Source organism: Gopherus evgoodei, unplaced genomic scaffold, assembly GCF_007399415.2.
Source record: "Gopherus evgoodei ecotype Sinaloan lineage unplaced genomic scaffold, rGopEvg1_v1.p scaffold_59_arrow_ctg1, whole genome shotgun sequence".
Classification (NCBI taxonomy): Eukaryota; Metazoa; Chordata; order Testudines; family Testudinidae; genus Gopherus; species Gopherus evgoodei.
Window position 1 is genome coordinate 241774 of NW_022060080.1, and position 25995 is coordinate 267768.

The 25995-nt window shown below is 48.9% G+C and overlaps 1 protein-coding gene and 1 long non-coding RNA gene across 3 annotated transcripts in view; both read right to left on the reverse strand.

The window, feature by feature from the left end:
- Window positions 1-408: 408 nt before the first annotated feature.
- LOC115643448 lies at window positions 409-11401 on the reverse strand. 2 transcript variants are annotated; one of them, XR_003998318.1, is made up of 3 exons: window positions 11072-11401; window positions 6544-6684; window positions 409-485 (listed from the first exon to the last, which is right to left on the reverse strand). It is a non-coding gene; the product is annotated as an uncharacterized LOC115643448 (long non-coding RNA). The 2 variants fall into 2 exon arrangements; XR_003998319.1 differs by having other exon boundaries at window positions 455-485; window positions 6534-6684.
- Window positions 11402-14977: 3576 nt separating this feature from the next.
- Window positions 14978-25995, reverse strand: part of LOC115643426 (adhesion G protein-coupled receptor E1-like) — a 138875-nt gene continuing 127857 nt past the window's right edge. Inside the window, exons 29-38 of the mRNA XM_030547456.1 lie at window positions 25636-25755; window positions 24028-24218; window positions 22861-23031; window positions 22250-22444; window positions 20834-21069; window positions 19929-19995; window positions 17722-17813; window positions 16704-16872; window positions 15884-15976; window positions 14978-15440 (exon numbers count right to left, since the gene is read on the reverse strand). Coding sequence (XP_030403316.1) covers window positions 15435-15440; window positions 15884-15976; window positions 16704-16872; window positions 17722-17813; window positions 19929-19995; window positions 20834-21069; window positions 22250-22444; window positions 22861-23031; window positions 24028-24218; window positions 25636-25755 — 1340 coding nt within the window. The 3' untranslated portion in view covers window positions 14978-15434. The remainder of the gene's footprint in view (window positions 15441-15883; window positions 15977-16703; window positions 16873-17721; window positions 17814-19928; window positions 19996-20833; window positions 21070-22249; window positions 22445-22860; window positions 23032-24027; window positions 24219-25635; window positions 25756-25995) is intronic.

A 25995-nucleotide genomic window follows, 5' to 3' on the forward strand; every position in this document is an offset into this window, starting at 1 on the left:
CACTGACTGGTCAGTCTAATCAGACACCTAAATACAACCTTGGTTTCCACAGGATCAGCCTAGGCTATCCCACTGAACTGGTGGCACCTTCCCATTCTAAGCTTATTTATATATTTCTTTTGGGGGAAAATATATTTCCACCTCTTCGACTGAAGTTATTAATACAAATTCAGACCAATGCGATTCAGAAATGGTTCTGAGCCAATAACCCTTGAAGCGAACTGAAAACAGTGACCTTCAACTATTGTTTGTGCTGGTTAAAGTGAAATGATTCACAAACTACAAGTTCCTGCCACAGCATTCTCCCCACCAACATGCAGAGATTCAAGGCCCAGGTCAAGGGCCTACTTACTTGGCTCTCAAGGCCCACAAATCACTTCTGAGGCCCCAGATTAAATAGTCATTAAGATCCAGTTTCAAAGCCTCATGACATTTTGCATAGCTAATTAACACCCAGGTTTTTCCTTCTGGATTGTCATCAGTTCCTGGGGAAAAAAGAAAGAAAGATGCAGCACATCAGAAGTTGGAGAGGGGGATACCGAGTGCAGGGGAAAGAGATAACAGGATTAGGAAAAAGTGGAATCCCAGATGTTCTCCTGCAGCTTCAGTACAGAGACCTAGGGTCAAATTTAGCCCTAGAATAAGCAAGTAAAACTCTTATTGAAGCTAATCACTATAGTTGGAGCACTCAGATTAACGCACCTCCCAGTCATGACAATCAGGGAAGTGGCATCAGAGCTTACTTTGCCCCTTGTTCATTTTGCTTTTATTATGGTTGATAGAAGCCAGTTTTTAGGAACATCCGATCATCCTCATCCATACCAGATTGGGGCAACATCGGAGCTGGCATCTTGGCTCCTGCAGCGGCTATTAGTGGAAAATTATGCTTGGCAGAATTTTTTTTTTATTTTGACAGATAATATTTTTTGTTTGTAAGCATTTTTTCTATTTTTATCCATTTAAATTTTCACAGTTGTAGGAAATTATGGACGGGTTAGATAATGGGGGAGGTATCAGACTGTAGTTATTTAATTACAGTAGATACTGAGATTTTAAAAAAATTAAAGCATTATAACAGTTAAAAAACAAACTGTCAGCATCACACATTATAATTAACAAAGTAGAAATCCTTGAAACAAACTCTAAGGAGTTCTCATGCAACATTTTTCTTACTTTGCCTATCTGTAAATTTTGATTATTGTCAACAGAAATATTTGTCCATTGGTTTGTGTGTGTATGGTGAAATCAGTGTGACATTTACTGATAAAAATGAGGAAGGTTACTCACCTTGTGCAGTAAGGATGGTTCTTCGAGATGTGTGTTCCTATGCGTGATCCACGGTAGGTATATGTGCACCCCTGTGCCTCTAATCAGAGATTTTTGGTAGCAGTGTCCGTTGAGCCCACGCATGTGCCCTCCCTCCCTTGTGGCCTGCCTCGAGGCTATTTAGCACTGCACGGGCGAACCCCCCTCACTTCTCTCTAGGGCTCTGCAGAGCCCTAGAGAAGGAACTCCGAAGTAGAGGGGAGGAAGGCAGGTTGTGGAGCACCTATACGGACACACATCTTGAAGAACCATCATTACTGCACAAGGTGAGTAACTTCCTCTTCTTCTTTGAGTAGTGTCCCTATGGGTGCTCTACGGTAGGTGATTCCCAAGCAGTACCCACCTCTGTAGCCTGGGACTTCGGAGTTGAGTCTTTTACCCCAGAGAGTACTGCAGAGTCGAAGACGGTGTCAGCAGCCAAATCTTCAGTGATCGCATAATATTCTGCAGAAGTATGGGCAGAGGCCCAAGACGTTGCTCTATAGATTGCTGAGATAGGGGCATCCCTATGGAATGTGATTGTGGTAGAAACTGACTTCGTGGAGTGTGTATGGACTCTGGACAGAAACAAGTTGCGCCCTTAATAAGTGATTAATGCAACTAGAGACCCATTTGGATAATCTTTGAGCAGATATCACAGAGCTTTTGGATCTTTCTGTGAATGAAAGGAAGAGTTTAGGGGATTTCCTGAAGTCCTTCATCATGTCCAGGTAGAATGCCAATGATCTTCCAATACCTAGCTTATGCATAATTGTCTCCCAGGTGTCACAATGTGTTTTTTGGAAAAAACAGGGAGATGGATCTGTTGATTCATATGTAAAGTGCAGAGAAAGTAAGGAGAAACTTGAGATATGGCCTTAGAGTTACTTTTTTTTTTTTTTTAAGACAAAGGCCGTGATTGGTGAGTGGGCCACAGGGCCACTTTTCTCCTAAGTGCCTCGTTGAGGTGATAGCAATTAGAAGTACTGTCTTCATGGACAGGTGTAACAGAGAACAAGTTGCCCTGGACTCAGAGGGAGCTCTAGACAAAGCCCTGAGAACTAGTTTAAAGTCCCAGGGGCTGGACCGGGTGGTGTCACATGTGGGAAGAGATTCCCAATGCCCTTAAAGAATCTACACATTAGTGGGTGAGCAAACACCGAGTGGGAGTCCTTTTTTGCTGCGAGATGATCCTTAAGGGAGCTGAGTCAGAGTTTAAAATATAGTGCAAAATGAGAGGGAGAAAAATGAGGTTGAGTCTCTGTGTTTGGAATGACACAAACTTGGAGTCGTTTCCATTTTGTAGGTAAGTATGTCGAGTGGTCGACTTTTGGTTGTGTTGCAACACATCTTTCAGCTTATCGGAGCATTCTTCCTCTAAGCTTTGGAACTAAGAAGGAGCTAAGCCTGGAGGCGGAGGACCCACAGGTTGGGATGAAGGGTCAGCCCATTGTTTTGAGAGAGCGGGTGAGGAATGGGCTGAAGAGGAACAGGAGGGCATATTGCCATCTGTGTTAGGTAAGGGAGCCAGACTTGTCATGGTTAAGAGGGGCAATCAGAGTAACTCTCGCTTTGTCTCATTGAATTTTCAACAGAACCTTGGATAGAGTAGGAAACTGGGAAAAGATATACAAGTGGGCCCTGTTCCAAGGGAAGATGAGGGCAACTGCCAGTGAATGTTTCCCCAGGCTGGCCCTGGAGCCGTAACAAGGACCTTTCTTGTTCCATTAAGTAGTGAAGAGATCCATAGCCAGGGTTCCCCAAAGGACGGATATATCTTGAAGCGCCTCTGGGTTCAGTACACACTCATTGTCGTGACAAAATTCCAACTAAGACTGCTGTCTGTCACTTTCTATATCCCTGGTAGATAGACAGCTGAGATGAGCACGTTGTAATGGGTGCATCAGTTCCAAAGTTTGAGTGCTGTCTTGTAAAGGGAGGGAGATCTGGCAGCCCCCTGGCGATTTGTACAAAACATCATGACTTTTGTGAGTTGTTTTTCATGAAAACAGAAAGTGTGCACAGGCATTCCTGACAGCCCTTAGCCCCAGAAGAGTGATATGGAAGGTCATTTCTGTGGAAGGCCATTTGTCCTGAGCCTTGTGGTTATGTAGGTGAGCTCCCCAGAGTATTAGGGAGATGTGTCCCAGGGTGGTGAATGTGGGTAGCGAGAGGAATACTCTTGCTTGTACTGCATCAAAGTTGGTGATGATAAAGTCCAGACACTGTACTGGGGTTAATATGCCACTACAGTGAAGAGAACCTTGGAGAATATCCTGTGTGGAGTAGTCTGTACTGATAATGATCCTGCCACAACAGTAAGCAGTAGGAAATCTCCTGTATGATGGTTGTATTGAGATACGGAAATAGGCACTTTGTAGGCTCAGGGCTAGAAATCAATCTCCTTGCTCTAGAGCTGGTCCTAACTGCTGTGAAGTAGGGCGAGGTGACTTCTGAGTGGCATGAGAGGTATATAGATAGCAGCTGATGTTGTAAGGTATGATCGTGCAGGCCCTCGACCAGCTCATCAAACGTGCTTATAAGAGGCAGTTTGAGATGTCAAAGACTGGGCTGCAGACTGTTCCCACTTTTGAGCCCTGGTCCTCATACACTGTGGCTCATAACAGCACTGAGATGGTGAGTATTGAGAAGATTGTGACTTGTGATGTGGTTGAGAGGTATATCTTCTCTTCTGTCCCACCATCTAGATTCCTAAAGAATATAATGTGGTCTGAGAATCCTTCAGGATGTGGAGAGAAAAACTGTCTTCTTGGCTAAGAGTTTGGCCCTTCAAACTGGACGTGTGTAGCTCTTTGGGCAATCTAGAGAGGTGTAGCCAAAAAGAAACCCCACAACCCGCCTCTGTACCACGGTCATGGAGACTGGGCGGGCAGCTGTAACAGCTACACCCAGTGCTGTCTCTAGGACCAGTCTTGCTATTAACTGACCATCTCTAAGAATGGTCTGAATCTGTTCTTTTTGTGTCTCCAGTAATGTTCCGGAAACACATTGGGTTTCCCATAATTAATAAAATTGTATTTGTCCATTACAGTTTGGTAATTCATGATTCTAAACAATAATGTCGATGAATACATCATCTTGCCAAGCCTGATTGAATGGAGGTGACTTGGCATTATGTTGCTTGCTTCATGCCTTAACCACTTCCACTATGATGGAGTTGGGTTGCGGATGTTGAAAACAGTCTGTCTCTTTGGGTAGAGATGTAGGGATTTTGTTGTTTTTGTTTTTTTACATTCCGTTGCTGGTTAGTGCAATGGAGGCTGGTGTCTGCCAGATGACTGGTAGGGTCTAGAATCACCTCATTAACTGGAAGGGCAATTCTAGATGACAAGGTGGTGTGCAGAATTTCCACTAACTTATGATGTGTATCTCCAACTTCCTGTAGGGGAATCTGCAGTTTGTCTGCCACCCCCTTGTTAAGATCCAGAAAGTTCTTAAAATCTTCCTCTAGTGAAGAGAGGTGGGCAGCACAGCCTCACCTGGTAGAGATAAGGAGAACTGTGCTGGAGGGGTAGCTGCCTCTTTGGGTTCTTTTTCCTGTTCTGAAAAAGCTTCCTCCTGCCTTGGTTCAGGTGCTCTGGACAGACAGGCTGTAGCAAACCATGTGGTGGACTCTCTCCGAGAGACATTGGGGACGGTCGCGACGTGTGTGTACGTCACCCAAGAATTACAATAGAGCCTTGCGGGGGAGAGGGAGGAAGGTGGGCATGGGCGGTGGGCTTGCCTCAGGGGGCCCATGCCGTGGTTGTAGGTTGGCTTGATGGAATTGGGGAGGACCCCTGTAGTGTGATGGTGGGCCTCGATGAGCGGTCAGGGAAATGATCTCCTCCTGGCCAGTGACAGACTCATCAGTGGGTAAGGGTGGTGCTGACTGGGATATTGGCAGTATACAGCCTGGTGCCAAGAGCGATTCTGGGTGCTGGGATGTGCTCGATACCGGGGCCCTGGTACCAAGTAATGGGGATTGCGGTTCTTCCCCAACATCAGGTCTCCAGGGTACCAGAGCTCATGCAGTACCATGGGTTCATTTGGTACCACGGAGGAGTGTCCAAGATACATTGTCAGTACCAATAGTTGAGCAGAGCACTCCCTAAATGAGAGTTATGTTGTGCCCAGTACAGAAAGTTTGTTGGTGCCTCTATTTTAGAGATGGTACGGTAATTGTCTTTCTCCGGGTACTGAGGCCAGAGGTGTCCAGAGCGTAAGCAGAGTCAGAATGAGCTTTCCTCTGACATCTGGTGATGAGCTATGGAAAAGGACTTCAGGGGCTGATCTTATTTGCATGGACACACCACCCCGCCTAGCATGATGGGACTGCTTACCCAAATGGTCACTTTGGCTGCTCCAGGATCTCCAGTCTTTGTTACTGGGGCAGGAGTAATAAAGCGTTGTTACCCTAGTTATGTGAATCAAGGCCAGGAGAACTGTACTCGGCATTTTATGACAGAGGGACTTGCCCTCAACTAAGTAGCACTCAGTAGGCGAAAGCTAATTTTGACTCTACTAGGAGTTTTGTTACATGCTGCAGAGCTGAAATCACTGATACTTAGGTCTAAGCATCAGATGTGCTTTGGGCTGATGGTGCACCAGCATTGAGGTTCCTCTACTACTAGCTGAAATCATTGAAGAGCTGAAGTTACGGAGAGCTGAGATCACTGAGAGCTGTGTTAAAGGCGGAGGCTGAAGATAAGTTGGTGAGCGACTAGCAGAGAGGCATGGATAGCGGAACAGCTGGCAGTGAAGACTGCAGCAGAACCCTACGGGGAAGCATGGCAATCGGCTGTCAACCCAAACAGCGGACCATGTAAGATGCCCCCCATACCTCCCCGCACTTCCACCCAGGCTGGGAAGTAAACTCTGCAGAGGAACTTTTGAACTCTGAGAGCTGCACTGAACAAGGACAGAAACTGGGGGTGGGGTAACTGTTGGGTTGCTGGACTTAAGACCCTGAGGAAAAGGAAAAGGACACTGTCATATTTATTTGGAGGTGGGTCTTCTGCTCATGGTTTGTGTTAAGAATCCTGCTTGTGATGTTTCCCCAACATAATGCCACATTACCACCCATAGTGCTTGCTTACCAGTCAGTGGAGTACACGGATAAATAACTTTTTGGGCAAGTGCAAGAGCTGGGCCCAATGGCATTAGAGCAACCTACAGTACAGTTGCTCCATTTGAGAGCTCCTGCTCACTTAGCTGGGCTCCAGAACCAATACTTACCACACTTTACTGTAGGATCAGAGAAGTGTTCCTCCCCAGAACTAGATGCAAACCCCTGATTGCAGGTGCACTGGTAGCCTCCGGGGATGTTTTCACAGGTTGCAAAAGGAGGACAAGTAGACAAATTCCGACACTTGTCAACTGTGAAAGAAAGAAGGAACCTCATCATTGAAAGAGAGCAACGGATAAGCCTTTGCATGTTTTGGTTGATTACTTCACTATGGTTCAGATTAATTCATTAACCTTGTTAATCATGCAGGAAGGGAGAAAGTGTGTTCCTAGAAGAGCAAGTGGATGAGACGGGAGGACTAAGGCAGCTGGCCATTCTTCTCAAGATATCAGGGAAAGGATCAAGAAAAGCCCTCCATCCCCCTCCCCTGAATACAGGAAAACAGGAGGATGTGGGAGGGTAGCTGGGACAGCCTGTATTCCATATACAAAACTTTTATATGGTTATGATCTATTTTGTACAAAGTATGCCCTGTGAGGTATCATTTGGATACTAATAATCTGATTAATATTATTATCTTCTTGAAATGTGTGTAACTTTACCCAGCAACGGTATTTCCAGCACACAATAATTGAGGTATAATAATAGGGACAAAAATACCTGTAAGAAGGGGGATAAAGATGTCTGTACCCACCTCTCCTGTCTACCTTCTCTCTCTCTGCTTATAACATCAATGAATCCTTGAAAAACACTGAACTAAGAGGAGTGGTCCCAGAATGAAAGGAAATCCAGCCTGTGAACCAAGAACTGCCTGCAGCATCTGCTGCTTGAGAACTTGTTACAGTTTGGTTTCAAGATATTTACTTTATATATTGTGACTTGATATTGACAATTTCTGTTTTAACCATTACAAGGTCTACTGTCATTAAACAAATAGTGTCTGACTTCCCCCATGGCCTGACCCCTCCATAGTTTCCCACAACCAAGAAAATTTTAATTGAAAAAAAAAATCAAGTTTTGCTCAGCCTACAAATCAGTGTGGCTCTATTGACTTTAGCAGAGCTACAGCAACTTTTGAGCTGGCCTCAGTCGTTAAACCCAAAGGGAGTTTTGTCTGAGTAAACACTGAGTGAGGACAATCAGAGTTTGTCTCATTCCCACGTCTACACTGTAAGAGTGTAACTCACTTCTCCTATTGCCCAATGTCTCCATTGGACATTTATCAAATCATCTCAGAACACAGTTTGAAAGCCACTTCCTTGTAACCTGCAGCCGCAGTTCTACTGTGTATCAACTGACCCTCTGCTACTTTCATTGACAGCTGAGCCTCAGATACGTGCTTTGGATGCCACCATCAGAAGCCCAACTGCTCAGCAAAAACCCTTCTGGGGCTGGGAATGCAGAAGTTCACTTCTGTTCCCTGCACTGTAGCAGCTCCAGAGAACGGCTACTTGATACTTCCTCTCCCACACTCAGCTGGAACTAAGAAATGCAGAGGCACATGGCAAAGATAAAGGGACCAAACCTTTTTGGACCAAAAATATTTTCAGCTTATTTTACCCCCAACGGATTCAGCAGTTTGCAATAGAACAACGGGTCATGCCAGGCACAGTAGAAGCAGAGAGAGCTTACAACCGTTGGTCATGTGCTCTTCTCAGGTCTCACCGCTTTGTGTTTGCGATCCAGCACTTTGCATCCCATTACACGGGGTACTTTCCCGTGTGGATTTAAGATGGCTGGACGTTAGAGGAAGGAGGATCTGGAACAATTTTCCAACAGGACTAGTGGTGGCCAATAACCCAACTAGTCGGAAGATGGAATTCACCCCATTCATATAATTCTGTTCTATGATGGGACTGTGAACAGCAGCAGGGGCCTGGACTCAATGACCCAGATGGTCCCATGTCCTAAGGAAGTTTTACTAACTAAATCCTCCATTTGTTATATGGCTTCTCTGAGTTGCATCATGAGTGAGGACAGTGGTTCTCAAACTTGTCAGACTACTGCAGCCCTTTCAGGAGCCTGATTTGTCTTGCGTACCCCTAAGTTCACCTCACTTAAAAACTACTTGCTTACAAAATCAGACATAAAAATACACAAAACTGTCATAGCACGAGGGTAACCTGGTGTCCTGATTTTATAGGGACAGTCCTGATTTTGGGGTCTTTTTCTTATAGAGGCTCCTATTACCCCCTACCCCCATCCCGGTTTTTCACATTTGCTGTCTGGTCACCCTACATAGCATGCTGTTACTGAAAAATTTCTGACTTTCTCATTGTTATGTATCATAAAATAAATCACTTGGAATATAAATACTGTACTTACATTAGGGAATAGTACACAGAGCAGTATAAACAAGTCATTGTCCGTAAGAAATTTTAGTTTGTACTGACTTTGCTAGTGCTTTTTATCTCGCTTGTGGTAAAACTAGGCAAATATCTAGAGCTGATGTACGCCCTGGAAGACCTGTGCGTACCCACAGGGGCAAGGCTCTCCAAGCACACCCACAACTCAGTCTGCTTGTGTCCCTCTTATCCTGTCCTCCCACCCCACCACTTCTCTTTACCCTCCTTCTCTCTAGCTAAGGCCCCAATCCTGCGATGATCAACATATGAGATCCCTACGCCCGTTAAGGTCAATCGGACTCCATAGGGGGCTCCTTGCAGAATCAGAGCCAAAAAGAGCATAATCCCTTCTGGGTGGGAATTGTCTTTTGTTATTTAGCTTTACAGCACTTAGCACAATGGGGCTCTAATCTGCCAGGTGCGGCTGTAAGAACATCAGTAATGTGTTGATTCACAAGCCATACAAAAGAATTCATAATCAACATGAAACAATAAATAGCAAAGGACTCAGTATGATAGGTAGCACATGGACTTGCTTATTAGCCAGTAATTACTAATAATAAATGTACACCAAGCCTAGCCACCAGCGTATTCATAGATTTAGAGGCCTGTGATGGAGAATCCACCACAACGCTTGGCAAGTTGTTCGACTGGTTAAAGACCATGACGGTTAAAAAAAACCTGGACATTTGTCCAGTCTGAAGTTGTCTAGCTTCAACTTCCAGCAATGGGGTCTTCTTAACCCTTTGTCAGCTAGATTGAAGAGCCCTTTATTATCAACTTGCTGTTCCCCAGGGAGGTTTTTCTAGACTGTGATCAGGTCACCCCTTAACCTGCTCTTTGATAAGCTACTGGGGTCTCTCACTGTACGGCATGTTTTCTAGTCTTCTAACCATTCTCGTAGCTCTTCTCTGAACCGTTTCCTTTTATCAACATCCTCCTTGAACTGTTGGCACCAGGACTGGACACAGGATTCCAGCTGCTGTTGCACCAGGACCAAATACAGAGATAAAGTAACCTCTCTGCTCCTACTCGATATCCTCCTGTTTATGATCACGTCAGCCCCTGTTGACTATGGGATTGCCCTGGGAGCTTGTGTTCTTAAGCTCGTTATCCACCATGACTTCAAGTCTTCCTCAGAGTCACTGACTCCCAGGAGAGAGTCCTCCACCTGTAAATACATCCTAGACCTAACATGTGGCCATACTGAGGCACAGAGTGTTTGATTGCATCTAGCTCACCTACCGATCCAGCTCACTCTGTATCAGTAATCCGTCCTCTTCATTATTTACTGCTCCCCCAATCTGTGGGTCTTCTACAAACTGCTGAACATGAGCACCCAATGTGACACAGTAGCTGAAGGAGCTAATGCAATCCAGGGATGCATGAACAGGGGAATCTCGAGTAGGAGCCGAGAGATTATTTTACATGGGTATCTGGCATTGGTGAACCAGAATTCTGTGTCCAGTCCCAGTGCTTGCAGTTCAAAAAGGGTGGAGATAAATGGGAGAGGGGTCAAAAAGAGCCAGCAGAATTAGAGGATTGGGGCACACGGGTAGGTGAAATATTCAAAGAGCTCAATCTATTTGGCTTAACGAATAGAAAGTTAAGGGGTGACTTGATTACCGTTTATAAGCATGCACACAAATATTTAAAATTGGGCTTTCTAATCTAGCAGAGGAAGGTGTAACACAATCCAATGGCAGGAAGTTGAAACTAGACAAATTCAGCCTGGAAAGAAGGCGTACATTTTTGACAGTGAGGGTAATTAACCATTAGAACAATTTACCAAGGGTCATGGTAGATTTCCCATCCCTGAGGATTTTAAAATCAAGATTGGACGTGTTTCCAAAAGATCTGCTCTAGGAATAATTTTGGGGGTAGGTCTCTGGTCTATGTAGACAGGACGTCAGACTAGATGCTCACACTAGTCCTCTCTGACCTTGGAATCGGTGGTTTATTAATTTTCTGAGTGATGATTTTATGTTTTCTTCCAGATCATTGATCAAACAAGTGTTCATTTCCAGAGACACAGATCTGGGCTGAATACCCATCAGTGAAGGGCCCTACACAGATCCCAACACAATTATTACGGCAGCAGCCGGTCATGGACCCTTGTGCTAGGAGCTGTACAAACAGAGAACAAAGACAGGTTTCCTTCCCCAAGGAGCTTAAGCTAAGTTGTTTTTTTGCCAGCTCCCCCAAAAATTAATCCAATTATTTTCAAACTTACCCAGAAGGTGGGAGAGGAGCTGCTTCGTGGTGGCCACTGCCTTCTGCAACAAGGCAAGAAAACTGTACCTACTTTATCCTCTTGTGATCTCTCTCAGAGGAAGTTTGCTGAATGACACAGTTTTTACTGGGGCTTTTTATCACAGTTCCTTATCTCAGCTGTCTCTCTCTTGGGACAGATACAACTCCCCTGCCCACAATGGCCTCTAAGCATCTAGTTAACATTTGTTATGAGGGTAAACCTACCTCCAGTGGTGCTGGAACTAGGGACCCTGCCATGCCCCTCAGCTTGAAGCACTAATAATAAACACCAAATACACGGTTTCCATCAGCAGCACCCCCCTCCCACTATAAAAATTGTTCCAGCTCCGTTGCCTACCTCCCTGCAATCTGCAGGAAGGAAAGTAGCAGGGGAAACTGTGCTCCTTGCCGTTCGGGAACTGAAACTGGCTAATAATAACAGTGGTATGTGAAGACTTTAAATAACCTCATGGATGGCTCCTGGGAACCACATGTAACATTCTATAGCTTGGGGAAGCATCTTGTAACCCTCATATTCCTCATTTTTATATAACTGTGATCTTATATATAAAGCAGGTATTGTAAGTTATCAGGGGAAAGGTTATGATCTGCTAAAAGTCTTTTCTCTATCCATCTATGTATAGTATTAATGCACAGGAAATTATGAGAATTGTGTTGTATGGCTGTCACTAAAACATGCTGTAAGCTGGGGAATAAGCCAGAGATTCGCTCCCCAGAGTCAACAGCAAGGAAAGTAATCAACAACGTGCAGGGTGTCAAACCCATCAACAGCCAAAGTTGGTGCTGGTCCTGCTTTGAGCAGGGGGTTGGACTAGATGACCTCCTGAGGTCCCTTCCAACCCTGATATTCTCTGATTCTATGAACAGCCAGTGCCCAGCAAGGGAGCTACAATGCAATGACCCACTTGCATGAGGCCACACCAGGGGCACTGCTCAGCCCTGCCTTGAGACTCAGCAAGGCCCCAGACATGCCTGGACTCGTGCTCCCCAAGCACATGGGATGGAGGGTATAAAACAGAACCCAGTGGCTACATGCGGGGCCTTTCTCCTTCACCCACCTACGCTGCAAGCAACAAGGACACGCTGAAGACTCCAACAGAGGGGACTGGCCCAGATTTCAAGGGTGAAATCCGTGTACTATGAACTGCAATATCCAGCAGGGTGAGAAAAACTGCTTTATCTAGATGTTGCTAATAGGGTCAAGAGTTCAGATGCGTGCTTATATTTTGTTTGGATCTAGGTATTTTGCCACCCCAAGCACGGCAGGCAGCCTGCCTTCGGCGGATTGCCTGGGAGAGGTCCCCAGTCCTGCGGATTCGGCAGCATGCCTGCGGGAGGTCCACCGAAGCCGCAGGACCAGTGGACCTTACGCAGGCATGCCGCCGAAGGCAGTCTGCCTGCTGCCCTCGCAGCGACCGGCGGAGTGCCCACCTTGGCTTGCTGCCCCAGGCACGCGCTTGGCATGCTGGTGCCTGGAGTCGCCCCTGTAACTAACTCTGACCTTTTTGCTTATTACTTTTGCCTTTCCTGCAACAGCAGAAAGTTGTTCTGGAGCTGGGGCTGACTGTACAGCTTATAGAAAGGGACACACAGACTCTGTGCCCCGTCTCGATTTCATGCCAGCCCCTTTAGGCCATTCTAGCAGCGTAAAGTGGGTGGAAATGGCCCCCTTTTGTAAATGTCCCATGGGCATCGGGCCTCGCTAGTTGGCATAGGGGCCCCGCATCCCTCTGCTCCCAGAGTAGAGGGCAAATCAGGGGCATAACCAAAGTACATTGTACTACATCTCTTCCCTGCTCCCCAGGAGGCTATAGGTTGCAAAGTAAGTTAGAACAACCTCAAGGCTGCTGTAATTTACACCGAGGGCTAGGCACAGCCCTGAATGGCCCTAGAATAGAGGGAACACAGCATTTCTTCTGACTTAGCTGCTGCAGGGTCTCTCCCTACAAGCCCTCCTCTGCTCTGGAATGACTCTCACTTCTGGATAGGTCTGAAGTAGAGGTCATGGGGCCCAACTGGGCCAGCCAGCCAGGGCTCTGGCACCTGACTGCCAGCATTCCTGGCCCTGCCCTAGGCACCGTGTTCGCAGCACTATGCCTCAGAGGACCTGAGGTAACACATCACAGCGGATCTCGTGCTTGGATGCTAGGGGACAGCTGTGGAGACCAAGGACCCTGTCAGGGAGAACAATGGGAAATTGTGGGGGGAGAAGAGAAGAAGCCACATACTATGAATCCCCATCCACCCAGCACTGCGAGGGTTAATACAGCATGCAGCACCAATCTCTCTGCTTTATCCCTGCAGCTTTCTGCTGCCTTATCTCCCTGCCAGAGCTCAGTTCCCCTCCTTGGTTTCTCACCGCAGCCTCTTCTCATCACCCTGGTGCAGGATGGTGACCCTTCTTGTGAAAACTTCCCCTCTGAAGCCACAAGCCAGTGTGCCAAGAGCTGCCCTGCAGGCCCATGCATGAGAACCAAGAAACACCCGGAGGCTAAGGGTATATCTGCATTGCAAGCAGAAGGTGTGACTGCTGCACTTCTAAACACATCTCAGCTAATGGTCGAGTCGCGCCCGAACCCTCCGGCACACCGTTCCGGCACTTCTGTGGCATCTTGTGATACTTTCAGTACTTGCATTCCAGCGCATCACTCCCTGATCTGAGCTAGCTTTACCTAGCTAGATCACGGCTAGCTCGAGTATTAAAAGCAGTGACGTCCCAGCAGCAGGGGCCGCGGTTGCTCAAACAGCTACCCTCAGTCCTGGGCAAGCAGCAGGCAGCCACCTGCTCCTCGTGCTAGCTGGACAAAACAGCTATTGTATGTCTGCCCATGCTGCAGTCCCATACCCAGAGCTGCAGCATAGACATACCCTGAGGTCCGTCTCCCTCCTGGCCCATTAGACTGTAATGTACCAGGATCACTGCTGGGTCCCTTATCAGCAGATCTCAAAGCGCTTAGAGGGCCTCCTACTGCCCAGTTGAACAGCTTGCTAGTAGCCAGTGCCCTAATCCACCACAGGCTGGGGAAGGTATAACTAGGTTCCTGGAGGACAGGGCCATCTCAGGCTGTAGCCAAGACAGCTAAGCCTCTGACGGCCAGAACTGGGACTGGCTGTCAGGGGATGGATCACTGGCTAATTGCCCTGTTCTGTTCATTCCCTAGGACGCGTCTGGCACTGGCCACTGTCAGAGACAGGTCACTGGACGAATGGACCATTGGTCTGACCCACTGTGACCGTTCTTGAGGCAATCCCATGCTGAGGGGGGAGGAGGCTGGTGGCCACGTGAGGCTGGGATCCAGGCACAGTCACACCCTGTTGATGGCGGAGGGGCAGCAGCAGAGGGGTGCAAAGCAGCAGGGGCAGTTGCACATGTGGGAGTGCGCACTGGGCCCAACAAGATCATGGACCAAAGAACCGAGCTCTGGCTCATTGTCTCCAAGACTGGGGGGCCCCCGTAGCAGAGACAGGACTCTGCGTGGATGCCAGTAAAGGGGAGGGTCCTGTATTGAGGCTGCTGGATACAGACCCACTGGTTCCCTCTGGCACTCTAGCTCCCAGACTGTACTTCCTGATGTCACCATTAGGCGTCTCTCCAAATCCTGACTTGTATTAAGCAGTCATGGAGCAGAGCGCAGGCTGTACCGAATTCATAGGACAGCAGTACTGGGCATGCTAGACAGCACCCCCTTGCTGTCAGGGAGCACTAGACCTGCACTTAGACCGAGCATTATGGGGATTCGGGATGTGGTTGCTTGTACCCCATTTTCAGCCACTAGAAGGACAAACAATTGAGCTCGTATATTTTAGGGCGTAGAAACGAAACCACTCGAGAAGGTGTTTTAAAAAGACACCACGAAGTCATGTATTCAAAATCAAACTCATTGTACAGTATTGAAATGCCGCAGACATGCGAAATCTGCTCAGATTTCAGGGGACTGAAGGATTGGGGGGCAGGGGGGGAACGATAAATAAGGAGAAAGGGAATCTCTAAAAAGCAGCAGCGGATTAAGCTTTAGCTGGATTAAAACTATAGGTGCTACTGGCCCATGCCTAGGGAATCCAACTTGTTCTAACCACTAGACCCCACAGCCAGGGATAGAAGAACCCAGGAGTCCTGACTGCCAGCACCCCCAGCTCTAATCCTCACACCCCTCTCCCCTTCCCAGCCCGCTGATTTAACCCCGGGATCACACTCCAGCTGGCAGGTGGGTTTCGAAGTTCTGATCCTGCAAGCACTTTAAAGAAGGCAGATTCAAGTTCTGCGATAAAAGCTCTTCCTTCTCCTGTGGCGCGATGGCGTCTCCTGCCTCCCGGCCGGAACGTCAGCCCTGCAAGGAACGAGAGACACCGGCATGGTTCCGGAGGGGAAAACTCAAGCTCCCAAGAGAGTTTTGATATCAGATGAGTGGGATCAGGCCTTCTGTGCACTCGGATTTAACCCTGACTTCAAGCTCCTAGCATAGCAGATTTCCATGTCTATTGGTGTCACTGGAGCTTCCCCGAATGCTCTGAAGCCCCTGAGGGCTGGTTTGCATCCAGCTTTTGTACCAATTTAACTATACCAGTCCAGACACCACGGTTGCCCTGCACCGGGGAGTCCTGACTCCCAACCCCCTTTGCTCTAACCACTAGACCCACCCCACTTCCAGAGCCCAGAATAGAACCCAGGAGTTCTGACTCCCAGTCCAGTGCTGTAACCCTGCCTGGATCTAGCCTTCTGGATGCATCTGGTGATGGTTGGCAAAAATCGCAGGGTCACTGGCTCTCTTACCGCTTTGCTGCTGGTGGCTAAAGTAGACATGGAAACATCGGAAATGTAGGACTTAGGTTTGCAGGTGAATCGTCTCTTATACTCCTCCCGCACCTGGAGATGCAGAGACAGTCAGTGGCACCAAGAGATCTCTTCTCTCTATGCCTTATCTCCATTTCTAACGTGACCAGCACCTCAGCATCTGGGCGTTATGCAAATGAACAAGAGCTGCATCTAATCCTGCCTGATAAAAGGGACCTGAGCCCCTGATGCTGTCATTGGGGCTCACTGGCTGTTACCCATGCGGAGACTTATAGCTATTTATGCTCCCCCTCCTCTATGCCTTGGTACAAGTTAGAGCAGCCTCAGGGCTGCTCTAACACTCGGCTTCCTGTGACAGCAGAGAATTCCCATAATGCAGTGCACTCTAGACTTCCACCCAATCCACAACCCTGCACTGGAGGAAGAGCCTTTATAGGAGATAAGCATGGAAGGGGATTCTCAGGAGGCCTTTTCCCTTGAGTTTAACAGCCCTTCGAGGTGCCAGACTGATTATTTCAGGGAAGTTCTCCAGGGAACTGAGAGGCTAAGTGACTTGTCCAAGGTGTTGACAGCACAGCGTGGAATTGCGCCGAGTCTCCTAAGTGCTCAGCTAGTGCTTCAGCCCCTGGGCCATCTTTCCTCTCCACACAAGGGGCTGCTCCATCACTCTGTTACTGGGGGAACCCTGGGGGGAAAACTTGGGGGCATCTTGCCTAGTAAAGCATCATTAGCCCGCCCTGCTCTCTGCTGGTAGGGGGTCTGCTGAGTCAATCAGGGGACGAACGGCCCTAGGTGGTACCTGGCGATTGAGGAGACAGTGCACCAGGAAGATGAAGGCTCCCTGCAGGCTGTTGACGATGGTGAATAAATACGCCATGACTGTGGCGGCTGGGCCGACTTGAAGGAGACCGAAAATCCACGTGCAGCCCAGAATGAAGACTTGGGCAATGGCTTTAAAGGTCAGTAGCCTGGAGAAAGGCAGAGGGAGAGATCCTGTGATGACAGCCCTCTGCAGGGCTGCTGAGTCAGGGGGGTCCGGGCCAAAATGGTGAATGCTTCCTAAAGACCCAAGTCTCGCTAAGAGGGGCTGGGACGGTTTCAGATCCTATCTGGATCAGGAAAAAGGAGCCCTGTGACACTCACCAGCACTGGCTGCAGGCACATAGAAACACAGAGAGAGCTTTGCTTCTGTGTGACCTGGCTTTCGGGGTGACTATCCCAGCCGGGTCCCATTGCAGAGGGCAGGTGGGACGGGGTGAGGAAGGTGTCAGGGCGGTGTACACAGCAAGGACCAGAGCAGGTTTGTAAATCCAAGGTGTCAGAGACGGGAGAAAGCCCCACTGGGAGCAGATCTCCAGCTGGTTCAAATCGGCAGATCCCGTAGAGAGACACTAGCTGAGGATCTGTCCATCCAGGCTTCGCAGCAGCATCACCCTTTCTCCTGCATTCTCGCACCCTGGCCACTCCACGACTGAGGGACACAAACAATGGGGCATCCAGCACTGCCCTTGGGGGGCTGTCGGCCAGACTGAGTATCTCCAAGGGCTGTCCCAGCACTCAGGGAGGCTCACAACTCCCACTTCAGCCCAGTTTTTAAAAGAGGGAAACTGAGGCACAGTGACTTGCCCAAAGTGACTTGCCCCAGTAGGAGAGCTGGGAATGGAACCCAGGAGTCCTGACTCCCAATTCTAACTGCTAGACCCCACTCCCCTCCCAGAGCTGGGGACAGAAACCAAGAGTCCTGACTCTCATCCTGCCCCCACCCTCTTACCACCACTGAATTATACTTTTCAGCTCTGCATTTAAACCAACATTACCTGGTGTTCTTAAGGGTGGACACTTCACTGTTGAGGCTGAAAAGCTTTCTCTGCAGCATCCAGAGGGTTAAGGCAAAAAGGACGGAATTCATCTAGAATCAAAGTAGAGAAGCGGCAAAATTTGCAGATACAGAATTGCTCAAGATAGTTAAGCCCCAGGCAGACGGCGAAGAGCTACAAAGGGATCTCTCAAACCCAGCAACAAAATGCCAGATGAAATTCAGTTGACAAATGCAAAGTTATACACACTGGAAAACAGAATCCTCACGATACATATAAAATGCTGGGGTTTAAATTGACTGTTACCACTCGAGAAAGATCTTGGAGTCACTGTGGATAGTTCTCTGAGAACATCCACTCAGTGTGCAGCGGCAGTCAAAAAAGCAAACAGAATGTTGGGAATCATTAAGGAAGGGATAGATAATAAGAGAAAATATCATATTGCCTCTATATAAATCCATGGTACAGCCACACCTTGAACACTGCGTGCAGATGTGGTCACCCCAACTCAAAAAAGATATATTGGAATTGGAAAAGGTTCAAAAAAGGGCAACAAAAATTATTAGGGGTCTGGAACGGCTGCCATATGAGGAGAGATAACTAAGATTGGGACTTTTCAGCTTGGAAAAGAAACGACTAAGGGAGGATATGATAGAGGTCTAGAAAATCATGACTGACATGGAGAAAGTAAATAAAGAAGTGTTATTCACTCCTTCTCATAACACAAGAACTAGGGGTCACCAAGTGAAATGAATAGGCAGCAGGTTTAAAACAAACTAAAGGAAGTATTTTTTTCCCACACCATGCACAGTCAACCTGTGGAACTCCTTGCCAGAGGATTTTGTGAAGGCCAAGACTATAACATTGTTCAAAAAAAGAACTAGATAAGTTCATGGAGGATAGGTCCATCAATGGCAGTGGGTAGGGATGGTGTCCCTAGCATCTGTTTGCCAGAAGTTGGGAATGGGCAACAGAATGGATCACTTAAAGATTACCCTTTCTGTTCATTCCCTCTGGGGCCAGGGCCGCCCAGAGGATTCAGGGGGTCTGGGGCAAAGCAATTTCATGGGCCCCTTCCTTACAAAAAAATTGCAATACTATACAATATTATATTCTCGTGTGGGCCTCGGGGCAAATTGCCTCACTTGCCCTCCCACCCTCTACTCCAGCCCCAGGCAGCCCTGGAAAAAATAAACATTTAAAAACCTTCCACATCTTGGCACAAACCCAGTTTTAAGAAAACTTCTTTTCAAGTCACCTTTACAAGGTATCACTGGTTCTCAGCATCAGCTAGTGCTAAAAGGCACTAAAGCCCATTAAAAAGGGTTGGACAAATATTTTCCGTCAAAACTGTTTTTGGATCAAAAACTAGGTTTTTTTAAAAAGCAGAAAAAAAATCACGGACAATGTCAGCTTTTCTTCAAAATCTGTTGTGTTTTTTTATTTGAAAAGCTGATGTCAGTCTGCCAAAACCTGAACATGGTTTGGGGTTTCAGAAGGGTGTGGCCAAATATTTGCTGCTTGCTGTATTTGACTGTTTAAAGAAACAATTAAAAAATTCTGCTTAAAAAAAAATTCAAAAACTTTTGAACCACCTCAGCTTGGGGCCAAACGCCTGAGCCCATCCAGTCAGAGATCCCTGTCTGGGGCATCTGGCACTGGCCACTGTTGAAAGAGAGGATTCTGGGCTAGATGGACCTTTGATTTCACCCAGTGTGGCCGTTCTTACTTTGCATGTTCTTATCTCACTAACCCCGATTTGCCTCAGGCTCTGGGGAAGGGATGTGATGGGCAGCTGCGGGGGTCTCGACATGAGCAGAAGCAGAAATTGTCGCAATCCAAAGCAAGGGGATTGTTGTTCGGTATGTTTATTTGGCCAGATCCCCAGCTAGTGCGAATCAGCATTGCTCCATTGAAATCAACAGAGAAATACTGATTTACGCCAGGGGAGGATCTGGCCCCATGATCTGAAGTCCCAATGTGATGCCAGAAACTGTCTTTCGCAGTGTGATCTGGTGGCTCTTATCACCCCATTTCCCGACTGGGCCAAACTCCTCCTTGGCATATACTCCTTCGAGGTCAGTAGCATTACACCAGGGGATGAATTGGGCCCACAGTGCTTAGCAACAGACAAGGGAAGCCAGGCAGAGCTCCAGACATCATCGTACTGAGATAGGCGGCAGGGTCTAGCCGCAATGGATACGTACCCCGATGATGACACACACTGGCCCCAGGAAACTCCAAATGAACCCCTTCTCCATGCTGAGCCAGCAGCTACAAGAACAAAAGGTTAATGTGACGTTCACATCAGCAGCCTGGTGCAGCAATCGTCATTGATATTAGTGCTACCCAACGGGGCTCCTACTGAGCTACAGAGTGAGGGACAGTCCCTGCCCCTACCAGCACCATCTAAATGATGTGGGGGAAGGGAAACTGAGGCAGTGAAGGGGGATGTGAGTCATTTCGGGGCGTTCTCTGGCCTGTGTTCTACAGGAGGCCGGACCACATGATCACAGTGGTCTGGTCGTAGAATCTATTAATTTTATTCAAGGTCATGCACACAGGTCAGTAGCAGAGCCAGAGAGAGAACCCAGGTATCCTGCGCCCCAGTTGACTAGATGCTAGGAACAGTAATTCATTCATGAAGGACGGCACCAGAGCTGTCGAGACAGACGTTCACTGGTCCAGAGCATCTTTCACTGGGGAGTGCTGGGACGAGCACACACACACACAGAGCTGGTGTAAGACAGGACCTACTCTCTTCACTCCCTTTTTTTTGCAGTCGCACAGCAAATTTGGCCTGCAGGTCTAACCACGGTACATCAAATTTCCTTAAGGCTGAGAATGCCTTAGATTTGGACCGTCTACTTCTAGGGACTTCTAAGGCCCCATCTCTGTAGCATCTAACAATCTTTAATTGATTTTGTCTCCCAATGCCCCGGTGCAGCAGGGCAGTGCCATTATCCCCATTTCTCACATGGGGAAACCGAGGCACAGAACAGCTAATTGGCTTGTAGTAGAGCTAGGAGTTGAACCTCCATCTCCCCTAACACGTTAATGCCCTAACCACTGCAATCTCCTTCAGGGCCAGTTCCCCAGCTCGAGCACTCACTTTTCCTGCCTGCCGTAGCCCTCCGGCATAACGGTTGCCGAGACGGCCACCACCAGGGCGGGGAAGCTGTAGCCGAAGAGGCTCAGGTGCCACATCTTGGGGCTGTGGGTGCTGAAGTAGTTGACGACCCCGAGGTTGCGGACGGTGAGGAAGAGCACCACGGCCTCCAGGAACATCCAGGCGAAGCAGGCCAGGAAGAGGTAGTGCAGGAGGCCAGCAATGATGGCGCAGGCCAGCTGGGGAGGGAAGAATGCCCTAGTGGGCGCAGAGCTTCTACGTGGTTCCCCAGGCTGGCACTTAGGGCGACCCCTAGTGGCGACACTATGCAGAACAGGTCGGGGGCTGGCGAGCCAGAGGGAACCACGGGGTCTGTGTCCAGCAACCCAGCTAAATAATGTTTGAGCATTGCCTCCACCCTACCACCAGGGGCACTGTTGTCACTCCTATCTTCTGCCACACAAATCCCAGCTCCGGGGTGGGGGGGCGTTTCAAAGAGCCCACTCGAGGTCTGGGGCCTTCAATCTGCATTAACAAGGACTTGTTGTGACGAAGTGGGAATGTTCTTGACGTGTTGTTTGAATGCTGAGTGGGGAGTATTGACCTGGGAAGGTTGCAGGGGAGTTGTGCTGGGACGGTCTGCACTGGGGAAGGGAGGAACCTGAGCATGTAACGTGAGAACCCAGGAGGGAGGTTGGAGGCCAAGTAACACCTCTGCCCGGGAAACTGGACAAAGGACACAAAGGCTGGGGGAGGAGCCGGCGGGGGAGGCTAAGCGAGAGGCTGGAGGGAGTTTCAGTTTGGAGCTGGCTGGGAAATGGAGAGGGGCGCCCTGACAGGGCTTGGGCTTCCCAATGGGGCTGTGGCCTCCCTGGGGGCCCCAGATGGACCTAACTAAAGGAGGTCCTGTTGTCTGTTTCGGCAAGACTGGTTTGGGAACTGTGTTCCTGTCGTCTAAATAAACCTTCTGTTTTAGAGGTTGGCTGAGCGTCACGGTGAATTGCAGGAAGTCGGGGGTGCAGGGCCCTGACATCCCCACACTCCGTCGAGGTCCTTCTAGTCCTATGATTCTTTCATTTAACAGCCTCTAATGAGCATCCTTGGGCTTGGTTCCGCTGCATCAAACACACCCCTGGGAATTACCACTGTAAGAAGGGGGTTTGTCCTAGGATCTCATCTCTGCCCTAAAGGCCACCACTAGCAGCACACTCAATAAACGCTAACTCTTCAAAGTAGGTCAGTATCATCACCCCCATTTTACAGATAGGGAAACTGAGGCACAGGAAGGTGCTTTGCCCAGCATCACCAACAGGCTAAAGGCTACAGCCCAGGTCAGCAGAGTCCCCAGGCAGTGCGCTATCTACCAGGCCGCTCTGCCTGCCATAGTAGGCAACACACAAGCGGTGGGGAGTGCTTTACCTGATGGCTGGGGCTGTCCACCGCGGTGAGGAAGAGCAGGTCGGCCAGGAAGAGGCAGAGGCAGAGCTGCAGGTGGATGGAGGTGTTCACGTTGCGGATGGAGCGGCACAGGAGGAAGGTGAGGATGGCGAGGAAGAGGCACAGCAGGGACAGGGCCAGCCCAACGTGGGAGATGAGGAACAGTGGGAAGCCTGCCTATCAGGGAGGTGGGACAGACAGCTTGTTAGGAGGCCACGCATCGTCCTACGTGGGACAGTTAATACAGGTGGGGCTTTGCTAAGAACTCTCCCTGACTCCTGCCCATAACAGATAATCGCAGCTGTTCCAGGGGAGCACGGGCATATAACTGTACAGGGGCCTTTATTTCAACCATAGGGCTCTGGGAGCCAGCAGGGGACCACGGAATGGGGAACCGCCTGTGATTGGCCCATGATGCCCACCCCAGCCCCTTTGCGCTTTCCCCGGTGCTGCCCCCCATGCCGGGGAGGGGCTCCCCATAAACATCCCCAGAGCTACCTCCTTGTCTTCCTTCAATCTCTCCTTTGCCAAGAGTATGCCCGACTGCCCCCAGCAAAGCCCACAGCCTTGGTCTGCGAGCACAGACCCGTTACCGTTATCTCCCCCGATGCCATGAGGACAGCCAGGTTGGAGATCCGATTGCAGCTGCACGTGGTGTGACTGGCATTGCTGCGCACGACCCTGCACCCTGCCCGAGACCAGCTGCCACGCCGGTCTGTGGCCTCCCATGAGACGCAGATGAGCTTGTCGGGGCTGCTGCTTGGCTGCAAAAAAGGAAAAAGCGAAGAATAACGCAGGTTGGAAAAAACGTGGTCCCAGGGGAGCAGGTCAGAGACTGCAGGAGAGCACTTGAGAGGCAGACTAACAGAGGCAGTGTGGACCAGTAGACAGGGTATTAGACTGGAACTCAGAAGACCTGAGTTTTAGTCCTGGCTCTGCCACTGGCCTGCCGTGTGACCTTGACAGAGTCACTCTCCTGCTCTGTGCCTCAGTTTCCCCTCCCACCCTTTGTCTAGGCAGACAAAGCGCTTGGCGGCAAGGGCTGTCTCACATGATGAGCCGTTCCTGCCAGAAGGGGGTGCTGATTTGAGCCTGTGCATTAGTGCAAATATTGAACAGTAGGGCAGAGGGTTAGCAGCCTCTCTATCGCTCCCCACAGAGAGTGGGCCAAAGAACACACATGGGGTGGTTCTGAAGGGCTCCCAGACTCTGCGTCTGCCTTTACAAAGCAGAAGAAAATCTATCCCTGCTCCCAGTATTAACACCTTGCTCTTCAGCGCTTTCCATCCATCAGTCAAGGCACTTTCCAAAAAAAGTCACTATCGTTACACCCATTTGACATATGGGGAAACTGAGGCACAGAACGAGGTGGGGAGAAATATCAAGGTCACTCAGCAGGCTAGTAGCAGAACCAGTAGAAGAACCCCGGTTGCCCACTAGTGTGCTATCCACTAGGCCACACTGTCTCCCCATGTTCCTCTTTCTCTCTTCCCCTATCACTCAATCCCAGTAGTGGGAAATTCATGTGTCTACTACTGATGCTCGGTTAAACGAGCTGGCCCTTTAGCAGCTGGAGGAGAAATTCAGACTTTCTGATCAAGAGGTTATGAGTTCAATCCCCCCCTTCCCTCCCAAGGCAGCACCACACTGGGGGAGAACACAAGAATTCCTCCCCACCTGTGAGTTAATTCAATGCAGCATCCCCACCAGAGGAATCAACCCCAACTGCAGTTCATGGAGAGACGTGCAGCCAGCCTTACCATGATGGTCTGGAAGGTGTAGTTGATCGGATCCGGGAAATCAGTCTTGGCCTGGCTGGTCAGGAAGGCACTCACCACCCTGGAATTTATCCGAACTGGCCAGTCAGAGGTGGCCCTTTGGCCATGGAAGAAGCTGCCATTCAGGATGGACTCCATGCCCACATAGGAGGCAAACGCTACTCCAGCCCGGGCTGCAAGTATCCCCAAGGAGAAACCAGATGAGTTAGCGGCTTCTTTACCCGCATTGCACCGGAGGACTCGCAAAGCACTGTACAACTCCCCCACTTCAGGAGCTAGGTAGTGTATTGCTTCAGACCCACCCATGGATAAAAACGAGGCACAGACAAATAACACAATGGCACAGCAAGCCAGCAGCAGAGCGAGAAGAGAACCCAGGTGTCCGGGCAGCCAGGCTTCTCCTTATAATTGCAGCTCAGCTGGCACTGACGACAAGACAGAGGAGTTGTCCATAAATTACAGAATGCAACAGGGGGCACCTTAATGTTGTGTGTTTGTTTCAGTGTTATAAGGAGTGAGCAGATCTCGAAAAATCCCCCCAAAATGTGTGACAGTTTTTGGAGAGCCCCTGAAGATGGTTTTCTCAAAACACCTGATATTAATAGAGCTAGTTGGAAAAGGGTTTTTTTCCTCATAGGCAAAAAAAAATGGAAACCAAATTTTTTATTTGAAAATGCCACTTCAATGCCTCCTGAGAGTTGTGGTTTGGGTGCCTCGTGCTCCTGTTTCTCCTCTATGAGCCAGGCTCCTTCATTGGTCTGCATCTCCCATGATGCACCATGGCAATCATCTAGCCACAGTGCATCATGGGAGACAAAGCCTGGCTAGAGAGCCTGACCTGTGGAGGGGAATGGGAGCCTGAGGCATCAGGAACATGATTTCAGAATCCAGATACACCTCTACCTCTATATAACCAAAAAATCTTACTGAGTTATAGGTGAAACCGTGTCATATCAAACTTGCTTTGATCCACCAGAGTGCACAGCCCCGCCCCCCGGGAGCGCTGCTTTACTGCATTATATCTAAATTCGTGTTATATTGGGTTGCGTTATATTGAGGTAGAGGTGTATTTTAGGTCTTCAGCCAAAAGCAGAAAATATTTCAGGTTGGAGGGCATTTGGGGCACCCAGTTTTTCAACACACACTAAGTTTTCTGCAGAAAATCAGCCACTTCATGAAGAATTGCATTTTCTGAGGACCCAATTTTCCAGCCCTCATTCTTCATTTTTCTAGTTGCCTTTATTCTAGCAAGCTTGACTAGGACAGAAGGAATTTACATTTGTAGGCGTAAGAACCCAGGAGTTCCCATTCCATCACAGAGCCCTGTTCTGTGAGCCCTGTATCCCATACACATCAATGGCGCATCTAGTTCACTCTCTTGTGTCAGCACTGACCAAATGGTCCATTTAAGTTGGGATCTCCTGCCATTGCCACTGATGCTTCAAGAGGTACAAAACCTCCTGTACTTTACCTGTGTGATACTGCCGCTCAGCGGTGAGGGCTGGGGGAAGCCCATTCCCACCCTGAATGCGGCAGCTGAGAAGCAAGCCTCGGAAATCCATCTCATGCTCTCTGGTGGTGGTGACATACCTTGTGCCACTGTTCCCTGGATCGTTCTGCAGCTAATCTTCATGGTCTCCCCTTTGACTTCCAGGCTGACGACTGAGTCCTTTCTGGGGCAGCTGTCCTCAATGACTTTGGTCTGGAGATCTAAGGAGAGGGGGAAAGAGCACGGTCTGATACAGCACAACGGCTCCTCGGGCAGGGACCATCACTCGCCAGGCAGAGTCAATGCATGGGTAACGGCAGAGAGAGAAGGAAACGGAGAGACACATCCAGCTGAGAGGGGAAGAGGCTTTTGTGCCCACAGCAAAGAGATAGGGACGAAGTTTCATGGGGCCCTTGCACCAAGCCTCTCCCGAGGGGTTTAAGAACAAGGGGGGACGTGCA